Consider the following 11,470-nt stretch of genomic DNA (forward strand, 5'->3'; position numbering starts at 1 on the left):
TCAGAACTAAAACTACAGTACCTGATTGTATTGACAAAACACCAATAAAACTCCTTGTATAGAAGGCGGCCTGGGCTGTGTCTCTGCTGTCATTGCCCGGCCCGCAGCGACGCGCAGGGGGCTCCGGCCTGGCCGCGTTTTGGGAACATCCCGACCGTGTTCCGAGTCCCGCTGAACGAGGAGGGTGTTCCGGACCTGCTCGCAAGGCCCCAGCAGAAACGCGCTCCCCGACGTCTCCCGGCCCTGAACCCCGCGCTGTTGCTTTCCCAACTCAAGGGGCCAAGGTCAGATGTTCCCCAAATCAGTGTCACAGCTGAAACCCAGAAATGCAACTCCATGACTTGACAGAAAACACAACAGCAGTGGCTAATTAGCAAAGATAACTAAGTGACTTTATTTCTTTCCAACAGTCAGAGCTGAATGTCAGTGTGCAGTTAAAAACAGATTTAGGCCAAAATTTAACAGAAATATGTCCATTCTTTGTAGGTACCACACATCAAACATCTTAAAGCAGCTTTAAAAGGAGATTTTCTTTTTTTAAGTAACTGTCAAAAGCATTGACGTCTCTGGCAAAGCAATTTGAAAAAAAATGACATTTTACAATGTAGCTCTGCAGCACAACCCATAAATATATGATAGACCATAATTCCACATGTTCACAAGACAAGATACTCACATGTATACAAGGAAAACCCATTAAAGCATCCTACAGAAGGCCGGTACTTGAAGGAAGAAGAGCACAAGGAAAAGGGGGATGACCCTGTCCCAGCCAGGCGTTCTGCAGCGCACGCGGCTCCGCACGCACAGGAGCCCTGTGCTCACACCGACAGGCACAACGTTCCCCTCCGGATCCACAGAAGTGCTGGAGACATTATGGAGAGTCACACTGTCACATTCAAATCCATAAACATCTCCATATGATGACTGCTTGCCTCTTTCCTTCTGTTTTTCATTACTGGAGACCCTATAACCCTTTTTAGACGTGCATCTGGCTGTATGCAAGCTCAGGTCATTCTCTCTGACCAGCTCCACTGGGCAAAGGTTTTCCACTTAGAGCTGTGGAGGGCAGCTTTCCTGGGAAATCTGTGGCCACTCGTACCAGTTTCAAATGTAGAAATTCTTTTAAACTCTGACACGGTCTCCCCTGATCAAAACCTGCCTTTCCCTTTATTTTCAGAAGATTCTTACCACGTACGTACAGTTTTAAAGCTGAGAAAGGCAACTCTTGTTTCCAGCTGCAGTCATTTTTGTCACTGACAGCAGCACAATCAACCATTTACCCTTGTGCAACATTAGGTCTCCCAACGTATCTCCACTCACAGGTTTAAACAGAAATCTTGCTTGGTGCTATGGATGACATAGGATGGGATTAAGAATGCAGGATGCAAGGATTAGGAAATAAAAGGAAATGTCAAGAACAGCTGCAGCAGTGTGAAAGTCAGCTATCACAGTAATTATAATGACAGTGACATAATGGCACAACAGTGGGACAAAGCAGAAACATTACGAAGAACCGGACGCAGCTGTGAACGCCCGTGGAGAATCACTGCACCCTGCAAGGCGCCAGCGCACCCGCTAAAACGCAACGCCGGGAACGTCCCCCCTTCCGCGGCGGCTCCTCCCGGCTCCCGCGTCCTCCGCGACGGCCTCCCGGGAGGCTCCTCGTGGGCGGGCGGCTCCACCACGAACCTCCGGGCAGGGAGCGGAGGTGCCGGGCGCTGCTTTGCCCGCGGCAAACGGCTCCCGCGGGGCTCAGAGCCGCTGGCAGTAGAGCTGGTACAAGCTGCTCGCCAGCTTCTCCGTCTCCTGGAAGGCCTCGCAGCTCTGCTCCCAGCTGGGGGGAATCTGCTCGTCCCCGTAGTAAGCGCCCGCGATGGCCCCGGCCATGGTGGCGATGGTGTCTGTGTCCCCACCCAGCGAGATGCAGTAGATGATGGTCCTCTGCAGGCTGCTGTAGTGCTCGGGAATGTCGGGGTCGGCGTCCATGCAGCGCAGGAAGGAGTAGATGGCGGTGGGGACGGAGCGCAGAGCCGCGATGCCGTTGCCTGTGAGCAGAACCAGACACCCTCAGCGCTGCACAACACCTGCGTTCTCCTTTCCACAGGAGCTCCTTCTTTTTCTTTTATTTGTAACTTCCTACCGCCAGCCACTTCCACTATTAGTATTACTGATTTTTAGATGACGACACACAAAAGTGAGCTCTCCCCTCCTGCCCCCAGCTCCCAGCACAGACAGCAACTGCCAACGCTGCCAGCACCATCCGGCCTCCTGCTCGTATCCCAACACTTGTAACGAGAAAGGTACTTACCCAATTCAAACAGCACGTCCGCTTTGGGAACACTGCTGAGCTCCAAAAACTCCTTTATCTTCTTTAGGCGCCTTGAAAATGGTAAATCTTCAAATCCTAGCCTGGAAACAGGAGTACAATGAAGAAGAGAGAATGCAGAGAGAGAAGTAAAGACACGCGGAGGGGTCGGTGCTCCTTGCAGCTACTTACGCTCGGGCGTCACTAAGAGACTTATCGTCGGCCTCGACATCTTCCATGTGGCTAATGAGCTGCTCCAGGAAGCTCTCCTTGCTGAGCTCTCCCTGCAGCGCGAGGTGCACGGCCAGCGCCTGCAGGACGGCCCCGTTGTAGCCCAGGGAGTTGGCATGGGTCAGCTCAGCACTGAGCTTTGCAAACTGGCGAGGAAAACACCATCAGCAAAGGCAGCCGAGACATCACGGTGGCACCCGCGCGAGGGGGGACTCCCAGGGCCAAGGAGCCCAAACGGGCCCAGAAGGTACCTTCTTCACATCCTGGACATCGGAGTAGAGCAGAGGAATGCCTGCCACCCTCATGGCACCGCCGTTTCCGTAGGAGCCCTTTCCGTTGAACTGGGCTCTTGCCGGCTCAAACACATCGCTGCACTTGGGGCTCAGGAGCTTCTTGAACACGTTGACCACGGCCATCCCGTAGCCCCTGTTGGGCTCCTTCTTGTACTCCTCAGCAAACCTGGCACGGACGCAGGCGAGAAAAAACCACCCTGGATATTCGATCAGTTACTAACGCTTTATAAAGCGTTACACAGCGTGACACAGTGAACAGGCCGGGCGGACAAACCATCGGCCGGGGCCCATCTGATTCAGCTTCATGGGGGAAGAATCAGATTCGCAGGACTGGTGTGAAAGGACAAGAGGGTGCACAAACACCACCTCTCCCAGCACACTTGTCTCCCTTTCAACTCTGCTTTGAAACAGAAACAAAGGGGAAACGTTTTCCCGGGTCACAGCCACGCAGAAACGCTTTTGTTCAAGTTCAGTGGAAGTGTTTTCTAAACAAATAAACTTTCGCCCTTAAGTGGAAGCAAATGTTATGACTGCTGTGGATCCAAAGGGGGAATGGGTCATAAATGAACCGAGGCTGACCTCACTAATATTCACTAACCAGACAGAGGGAAATATAAACATAAACAGCAACAAACAGCGCCGGAGATTCCCAAGCGTCTCCTCCGCGCAGGTAAAGAACCACTCGGAACAGGGCGCGCTGCCGGCTTCACTGCAAGGCAGATTCCAAACCCTTATTAAAGCCAATAATCCTGCACGTCCCAGGGCAAGGCCCACAAGGAATTCCAGGATGAACCATCACTTGTTGGATTTTTTCTCTATAAACTTCACACTGACGGTGTCTCAGCCCCTGCCCTCGTCCACAGACAGCCAAACCGGGGCCGGTTTTGCCGCCGCTGCCGAGCGTCGCGCCCGGCGCCGGGGCGGCCCTCACCTCTTGGCCATATCGACCTCGTCGAAGTCCCGCTTGGCGAGCAGGGACCGCACCAGCGCCCGGCTCATGGCCGTGTCGTCCGTGTAGGAGAGCGTTTCTGCAAGACAAGGACACGGCGCTCGGGAGGGCTCCCCGCGCCCCGGAGGCTCCCGGAGCCCTTCGGAGAACCGCGACGGGGCGACCGGGAACGAGAGCGCGGGGCAAGGCCGGAACCGCGGAGCTTGGGCACGTTGTCCCCTGAGCGCGCGGCGGGGAGCGGGGCCGCGCGGGAACGGGAACGGGAACGGGACGGGACGGGGAGGCCGCGGCGGAGCCGCCCCCACCTCTGCGGGCGCTGCCGGGCGGCTCCGCCGCGCCGGGCGCGGGCTCCAGCGCGCGCAGGAAGCGCAGCAGCTCGGGCAGCCTCACGGCGCTGCTGCCCTCGAAGGCGGCGCCCAGGCAGTCGCCCAGCAGCGCCCCGGCCAAGCAGCCTCGGAAGCGGCCGGGGCCCGGCCGAGCCCGCCCCGCGCCCGCCGCCGCCGCCGCCGCCGCCATCTTGTCCCGCGCCGCCGCCCCCTGGCGGCCCGGCGGGCAGCGGCAGCGCCGCGCGGCGGCGGCGGCGGGAGCGGCGCCGGGGACACGGGGAGGACGGAGGGGATACGGGGGACACGGAGGGGGACGCACGGGACACACACGGGGGGACGCACGGGACACACGGCGGGGTCGCGCAGGCAGGGGAGCCCCGGGGGCGCAGGCGGTGCCGGAGGGGCCGGGCCCGTTGCGCTCCGCGCGCGGGGAGCCCCGGTTCCCGCCGCCGCCCCGGCTCCCGCCGCAGCTCCCGGCGGGATTCGCCGCTCCTCCTGCCCGGGACCCGCTCCGCGGGCCAGGGGGCGACGCGGGCTCCTTCCCCCAGCGGCTCCCGGCCCGGCCCGGGGAGCAGCCCGGCTCCCGCTGCCGGTCGCACACGCAGGAATTCGCGCACAGGGACCCCGGGGCAGGGACTCTGCTTCCCAGCGAGCGCCTGCAGGATTCAGCACGTTGGGAGTGTGCCTGGAATAGAAACAATAACTCGTGGCAGAATGGGAACGCTGCAATTCCATTTTGACAAATCTGTTGCCGCCAGAGCCAGGACGGGCTCCAGCTCTTGCCTTTGCAGCAGTGTTAACGCCGCGAGGTTAGCAGGTGGGGGAAATCCCAACCCAAACTTTGCTTTAATCGTTGCAGTGAGCAGACCTGTGTCCGTGCGCCCGCAGAGCAGACCTGGCGCGCTGCCGCTGCGGCACAGTCCCTTTGCAGAGCACAGCCCGCACTTTAAAGGACTGAAAACACCAAAGAGCCCAGATGGATTCAATCATCATGAAATGCTTCCAACACATTCGGATGACAACTGCTCTTGGGGACAGACTCTTTATTGTTTATAATGCTCCTCAGAGTGCAAGAGGCTATAAACATCATACAAGGGGACAGACAGTTATATAACAAACCAGGGGAGGGAGGAGAATCGCATTACCCTAACACGACACAGATGTCCGTTCTCGCTGCGGAACTGAGTCACTGGTAGCTTTCTCCTCGGTGTGGCTCGTTGTACAACACGCCACGGCGCGCTAGGCCAACTGCAGCTGCCTGCTCTGGAGCGCGGGCAGCGCGCGGTTCGTGGTCCTGTTGAAGGTGTCAAGCTCTGGCACAAACTTCTCGGCGGGAACCGTGAGCTTTCTCCGGGTGTCCAGGCACTTGTTGTCCAGCACCAGGGAATTAGCTTTGTAGCCAATGTCCGTCTGGATGCGGTAGAGATGTTTGTAAAGCGCGTCCAAGGCACCCCTGCGCACAAGCACAAGCGAGAGGCCGGGTCAAGCACTGCGTTCGCTTCCCAAGTCGAACGGGAAACGTGAACTTCCCCCGTTCTGGCAGCCAGGCCGGAGCGGCTGCTGCCCCTGCACGAGTTGCTGGCGGGGCAGAGCGGGCGCGCAGCAGTCGCACTGCGTGGGCTGTGGGCAGCGAGCCCCGTGTCCGCCCACGGCACCGCTGCTGTTTCTGCCTTTGCTTTTCGCACATTCTTTCCCTTCCAAGGCCACCTGTGCAGCCTGGTCAAGGTCCGACTGCGCACAGAACCCCCGTTTACCCTGCCAGGCCTTTCCCAAAGCCCTGCGGACCGGTCCAGCCCCCACGGCACCCAAGGACAGACATGGCTCCTCATCTGAACAAACACGACCTTCCAAGCGCGGCTCTGGAAGCGCTCCAGGCTCAGGGCTGCACATGGCCACGTCCCTCCCGTGCACCGTGCTGGGTCACTGCTCTGCCCCAGAGAACAGGGGACTTACTGCGACTGCGCTAACTTCTGCTGCAGGGCACTGATGGTTCCTTCCAGCTGCCGAACCTCATCTGTCAGCCCGTACTGGACCTGCCCCGCGGGGAGGGAGAAGGTCAAGAGTTAGCAGGGTGGTAAAGTGGTGTCTTGCAGGGGCCGTGGATCCCTCATTGCCCTCCCAGTCCAACTACTCGCTTTGCTGTGGATAATACCCTATGTGGGCGTGCTGGTGCCTGCAGAAGCCATCGCTGGGCTCCTCTGGAGTTTGCTCCAAAGCGCATCCAAATCTTCCCAACTCGCCCAAACGCCCATCCCGTTCAGCTCCCCCTCAGCCCCTCCTAGCAGGGAACGTGCAGGGCAAGGCTGCTACCTGATCCCGACACAGCTCCACGTTGGGCCGCTGCGTGCGGGTCTCCAGGCGAGTGTGGGCTAGTTTCAGGTCTTTCATTTTCCTCCGAAGATCTTCTTCCAAACGTCGGATGTCCTCTTCCATCTCAGCAATTTCCTCCAAGGTCTGAAGATAAAGATTTGTACCCTAAGAGTCAATTCTGGCTCTATTCCATTAGCACCTACACTGGGAAACAGCCCCAGGCACCCTGGTTTTTTACTGGGAATTCTCAACCAAGGCTAGCAAGTCCCGTTAGAGCTCAGATCCTCTCCCCTCACAGATCAGGCTCTTCCCATGGCCCGGCCTGGAGCTGTGGGTGGTCTATGGCCACAGGGATAAGGGCAGGCTGGTTAGCAGCGGCAGGAAGCCTGGATCTAGCTCGCCACGAAGGCCGTGGGGGATTGGTACTTGGCCTTCCCAATCCCAGCCCAAAAAGGACAACTACGCAGAGGAGATATGCTCAGCACTGCCGGGCCGCGGGTCAGCAATGTGTTACAGGGAGTGCGCAGCCTTTGGATTCGATTCCCACCGCGGACATGGTTGATAACCCAAGTGCCATTACATTCTTCTCCTGCCATTTCAGTTCATCATAAGCTTTTTCCAAGTCTCGAATCCTCTTGCGCAGCGCAAATTCCGTCGCCACCCGCTGAGCCTCCAGCTCGTTGTTGGTCTGTAAAGGGAACAGGCTCCCATCACACACGCTGAGAAGGGGCCTCTCTCCCAGACATTGGCAAAACAGTCACTGCATGAGGGAGAACTCCTGCACCACCAACCCAGCCAAGTGACCAACTCACCTGGGCGATGGTGAGCGCTATTGCTTCCCGGAGCTCGTTTGAGGCTTTCATTTCTGCCTCAGCATGCTCCTTGTTGCGCTGACTGTAATCGTCCCACTCCTGAAGTGAGGTTGATCTGTAAACAAATCAGCAGTTATAAAAATAAATGGAGTGTCTGCAGGACGGTTCAAAAGCAAACACCTGCTGCAGCCAGGAAGGCTTTCTGCAACACAGAACGATCCAGAAACTGCAGAGATCACACCCGGCCTGCTGGCCTCAGCGCAGCAGATGGAGATCGCTACCCTGCAGCTCCTGCACCGAGCCAAACATCTGCTCAGAGCAGGGACACGTGTAAAGGATGCTCTGAAACGTCAAACAACTGGAAACTCTGCAGCTCTGCCAACGATTAATAGCACATTGTTAACCGAGTACTGCTGATAGCCAAACACAGCGAGAAGCAGCAGCTGGGTTCTCTGCTTTTGCCACTGACTTGTGGTGACAATTTAGATAACTTGTTCACTGTCTGTTCTCCCATTTTCCGCAGCACAAAACAGACACCCTGTTTACTTGACCCTGATGTTGCTGTAAGAGGTAGCTACTGAATGCTCTAAGACCTGAGAGGTTTGAGAGCAGCAATACGCGTCACTACCAATCAGTCCACTACAAAAATGGATCAGGAAGGGCCTTGTCTCCCAGGGGTTTGTGAACACACAGTTCAAGAGCCACAAGAAGCCCCAGTAGCCAGTTCCTATGAGTGCCTGGTTCCATAAAGCCAACCTAGAGCATGGAAGGAAGCAGAATGCCGAAGCTCTTTGAAGCACCAGCATGGGTTTGGCCAGAAAAGGGCTGGCTCTTCCCTTACCCGTCTGGGACCCGCGTTGGGTTGACCTTGAAGGAGATGTTGGGAGCGTTCACGCTGAGGGACAAGCACACACGATCGATGTCCAGCGCTTCCACCTTGCCCCGCTGATCCAGGCTCAGCTGCTGGCGAGCTTCCTGGAGAAGGCTGCGGAAAGCAGGGCCGGAGTGGGCCGGGAGCAGCGCAGGGAGACGGCAGCTCGCTCCTGTTTCCAGAGCTTGCACCGCAACCTCACGCACTGCTTTCAAACCAGCCAGGAGATCTTCTCTCCATGGCAGCGGTGCCCCAGGGCCAGAGCCCGGCTGCCTCTCCTGCACTCCCCTGGCGCGACGCGGGAGCCGAGGCGCTCGCCGCGGGGCCACACAGCTCTTTCCCTCACCAGAGCTGCTCGAAGGCCTCGTTCACTCTCTGCTGCAGGTCCCTCTTGGCCTTCTCTATCACCTCCACTTCCTTGTGCAGCTCCTCCTCCACGGGGTCCCTCACCACATCGATGGCGCGGCGGCTCTCACGGAGCGTCAGGCACTCGATGGCGACGTCCAAAGGCAAGTTCTTGGCCTGGAGGGCATGTTCAGCTGCTTCCTTCACCTGCGGAAAGCAGTGGGTGGAGGGTCTCCTTTGGGGACTGAAGAGAAAGGAAGGGAACCCATGGACCCTTCGTTATGATGGCCTTGCACTGCCCATCCCTGCTATTCTGACGCCTTCCAAGCGAGTCTGGAATGGGAACTGTGGGAGCCCAACACACCAGCCCTCCACACCTGCTGTTCACCCTGGGAATTGCACCTTGCTGAGGACTAAGGACCACAGAAGGCACAGCCTGTGGGTTCAGAACATCAAACAATCAGAACAAGCCTCAGTTGTTTAGTGCCCCAGGTTGAGAGCACAGGATGATTCCAGCCACTTGTCTTCCTGACGTACTTTGGCTAAGGCATCAATTTCTGCATCAATGTCTGCGAGGCACTTGTCCAGGGTCTCCTTCCACCTGTTCACACTGTCGATACGTTCAGTCAGGCGGGTTTTGTTGTCCTGCTCATCCCATTTTGTCTGGAATTAGAAAAGAAACGCCATGACTTCTTTGCGAAGCCTTTCCTTGCTTTGGGGATTGACTGCCCCTTTACAGCAGTACAGTATATTGCCGTGTGCTGCAATAGTTATTTACACAAGTGCAGGGTACAGAAGAGCGCGCAGGTTGCAAAGGATTCACACGTCCTTTCACGTCTACGCGTTCAGCTCTGTAACCGATTTAGGAAGCTCTGCAGGGTAAAGCCCTCTCCTACCCGCAGGGCACGGCCCCGGGCCCACCTGGTTGCTGGTCTCGTTGCGGAGCACGCGGCCTTCCTGGCGGACGCGGTGCGAAGCGGCGCGCCGGCGCTCGGCGTTGGCCGACAGGAGCTCGGCGTTGCTGCGCCAGTCCGGCAGGGAGAACCGCTGTCCCGGCTTCACGCTCAGCGTGGCCATGGCCGCGGCAGGGGACTGCAAGGAGAAGATCATTCCGTTCATCCACGGCCTCGCGCCAACCCAGGCTGCACGCGCGGGTCTCCAGGGAAGGGCCCGGCCTCGACGCCAGCCCCGCTGAGCGCCCCGGGAAGGAGGATCCCTCCCCGGGAAGGCAGAAGGGCTCCCGGAGCTGCGGAGCTGCTCTGGCACCATCCGGCACCATCGGCACCGCGGTGCTCACGGAGGGCAGGGAAGGGCGGCCGGGCTCACTCGTGGGGCTGGGGGCAGCGGGCAGAGCGCTCCGCGGTCCCGGCCCGGCCCGGCGGTCCCGGCCCAGCCCCGCGGTCCCGGCCCGGCCCGGCCCGGCCCGGCCCTCACCGCTCCCCGGGCTCCCGCGCTCCTTTACGGCGCTGCCGCCGCGCGCGGCCCGGCCGGTTGCCAGGGCGGTTGCCAGGGCGGTTGCCAGGCACGCGCGCCCGTTGCCAGGCAGCCGTTAGCGCCGCTGACGTCACAGCCGCCTGAGGCGCTCGGGGTGGGAACGCGACCCCCGTTCTGGGGTTATTTCCCCCAAAATGAAGGCGAGGCCGGAACCCGCCCGACCTCCGCGCCGCGAGCTAACACCCACCAGCCGAGAATCAGGCAGCCTATTTCATATATATATATATATATATATATATATATATATATATATAAAATGTTTATATATATATATTTACTATATTATAAATAAAGCGAGTTAACACAAGGAGCAGGTTTGGAGCAAAGCTTTCTTTTTTATTGCAATTATTAGTGAAAGTTACACTTCAAACTGAAGCAAAGCAACACTAAAACCAATATAAAAAAAAAAAAAAGGAAAAAAAGAAGAGTCCTTCCAGTATAGAGAACGGCGTAAAGGCAGGAGCGGGCGCTGCCACAGAAAGCCCCGGTGACGGTTGGGCTCAGAGAGGTCCATGGTTGATGGCACCATGTCAGAATTGGGAATAACGGGGCTGAACAAAAAGGAACTTCAGGCTCCACCAGGGCCAACACGGCCTCTGCGGAGCCGAGGGTTCAGCCCGGCGCCCCGCGGCGACACCGCGCACGGGCACCAGGACCCGACGGAGCCGCGAGGTCCTGCCCACAGCACGGGCAGACCCGCGTCCTCAGTGCGAGGGCGATGCCAACAGCAGCGCTACCGTCGCACCCCGCACTTCTAGTCCTGAAAACTGCCCACATGAGCACTTAAATCCACCCCCCTTAAAAAAAATAAATAAATAGCATTAATACTACTCAAACAGAAAAGCTGGAAAGTAAAAATCGTGTTTTCTGACCAAAGTTTGGCAGTCGTGTTTGGTATTTCCCTCAAGATATTGTCCCAATTCCTCCTATTACCGATTAACATTGGCACTTCAGTCTCCATCCGTTCTTGTAGGGTTTGCTTCAGAAAGAAATCAAACAATGCAAATATAAAAAGATTAAGGTATCATATATGCATTCAAAACAATTTATTTTTCAACTTAATATGGTTGGTTTACAATATACCCAAGTTGGTGGTATCTAAAGCCGACAGATATCCGATGACTGCTGTGTGCACTATACACAGTTGCAGGGATTAGAGATGACTGCCAGAGGGAAGGGACAGTGAAAAGGTGACATTCGACTGTGCTGCAAAGAAAGCAACTGCTGCAACAGGTAGAAAAATTTGGCAAGAACAGGTTGTGTGGAAAGGAATGGGCAGAGGACACTGCTTCTGCTTAGCGATTACATCTCAAAACACCGACACACACGATTTCCCCTCACATCCCCAACGGCTGCAGCCCACATCCGCAATACAAATAGGCACACATGGTCAAAGATGGTTAAGTAAAAAGAAAGGCTTTTACCAGTTTGTTTGCCATCTGTCTACAATCTATTTGTGCAACGTTCTCAAGCCACAGCTCTGCTTTGTTCTTGAAACATCCCCTGTTCCTGACCCGCTCCCCAGTTACCTTCG

At 57.1% G+C, this 11,470-nt stretch overlaps 2 protein-coding genes across 2 annotated transcripts; both read right to left on the bottom strand.

Annotated features, from left to right (window-relative positions):
• Positions 1 to 1,752: 1,752 nt before the first annotated feature.
• Positions 1,753 to 4,294, bottom strand: ADPRS (ADP-ribosylserine hydrolase). The gene is made up of 6 exons (XM_088531000.1): positions 4,084 to 4,294; positions 3,761 to 3,857; positions 2,788 to 2,995; positions 2,498 to 2,682; positions 2,309 to 2,409; positions 1,753 to 2,045 (listed from the first exon to the last, which is right to left on the bottom strand). The coding sequence occupies exons 1-6, from the start codon at positions 4,292 to 4,294 to the stop codon at positions 1,753 to 1,755; spliced, it is 1,095 nt and encodes a 364-aa protein (XP_088387126.1).
• A 1,049-nt stretch (positions 4,295 to 5,343) lies between these two features.
• On the bottom strand, positions 5,344 to 9,519 carry TEKT2 (tektin 2). Its single transcript, XM_088531001.1, has 9 exons — positions 9,364 to 9,519; positions 8,980 to 9,105; positions 8,444 to 8,649; positions 8,068 to 8,211; positions 7,227 to 7,341; positions 6,995 to 7,102; positions 6,415 to 6,558; positions 6,058 to 6,137; positions 5,344 to 5,557 (listed from the first exon to the last, which is right to left on the bottom strand). The coding sequence occupies exons 1-9, from the start codon at positions 9,517 to 9,519 to the stop codon at positions 5,344 to 5,346; spliced, it is 1,293 nt and encodes a 430-aa protein (XP_088387127.1).
• Positions 9,520 to 11,470: the final 1,951 nt, after the last annotated feature.

This window comes from Tinamus guttatus, unplaced genomic scaffold, assembly GCF_059628265.1.
Source record: "Tinamus guttatus ecotype Peru unplaced genomic scaffold, ASM5962826v1 Tinamus_guttatus_pri_ptg000397l, whole genome shotgun sequence".
Taxonomy (NCBI): domain Eukaryota; kingdom Metazoa; phylum Chordata; class Aves; order Tinamiformes; family Tinamidae; genus Tinamus; species Tinamus guttatus.

Bases quoted from the DNA above. Each gene is read 5' to 3' on its own strand.
- ADPRS (XM_088531000.1), bottom strand. From the start codon at position 4,294: ATGGCGGCGGCGGCGGCGGCGGCGGGCGCGGGGCGGGCTCGGCCGGGC. The intron at 2,996-3,760 runs GTGAGGGCCGCC...CGTCCGTGCCAG, and splicing joins GAGGTCGATATGGCCAAGAG to GTTTGCTGAGGAGTACAAGA. The intron at 2,046-2,308 runs GTAAGTACCTTT...TTCTGCTCACAG, and splicing joins GGACGTGCTGTTTGAATTGG to GCAACGGCATCGCGGCTCTG.
- TEKT2 (XM_088531001.1), bottom strand. From the start codon at position 9,519: ATGGCCACGCTGAGCGTGAAGCCGGGACAGCGGTTCTCCCTGCCGGAC. The intron at 8,212-8,443 runs GTGAGGGAAAGA...TGCTTTCCGCAG, and splicing joins GAGGCCTTCGAGCAGCTCTG to CCTTCTCCAGGAAGCTCGCC. The intron at 6,138-6,414 runs GTAGCAGCCTTG...CCCGCGGGGCAG, and splicing joins TGGAGCTGTGTCGGGATCAG to GTCCAGTACGGGCTGACAGA.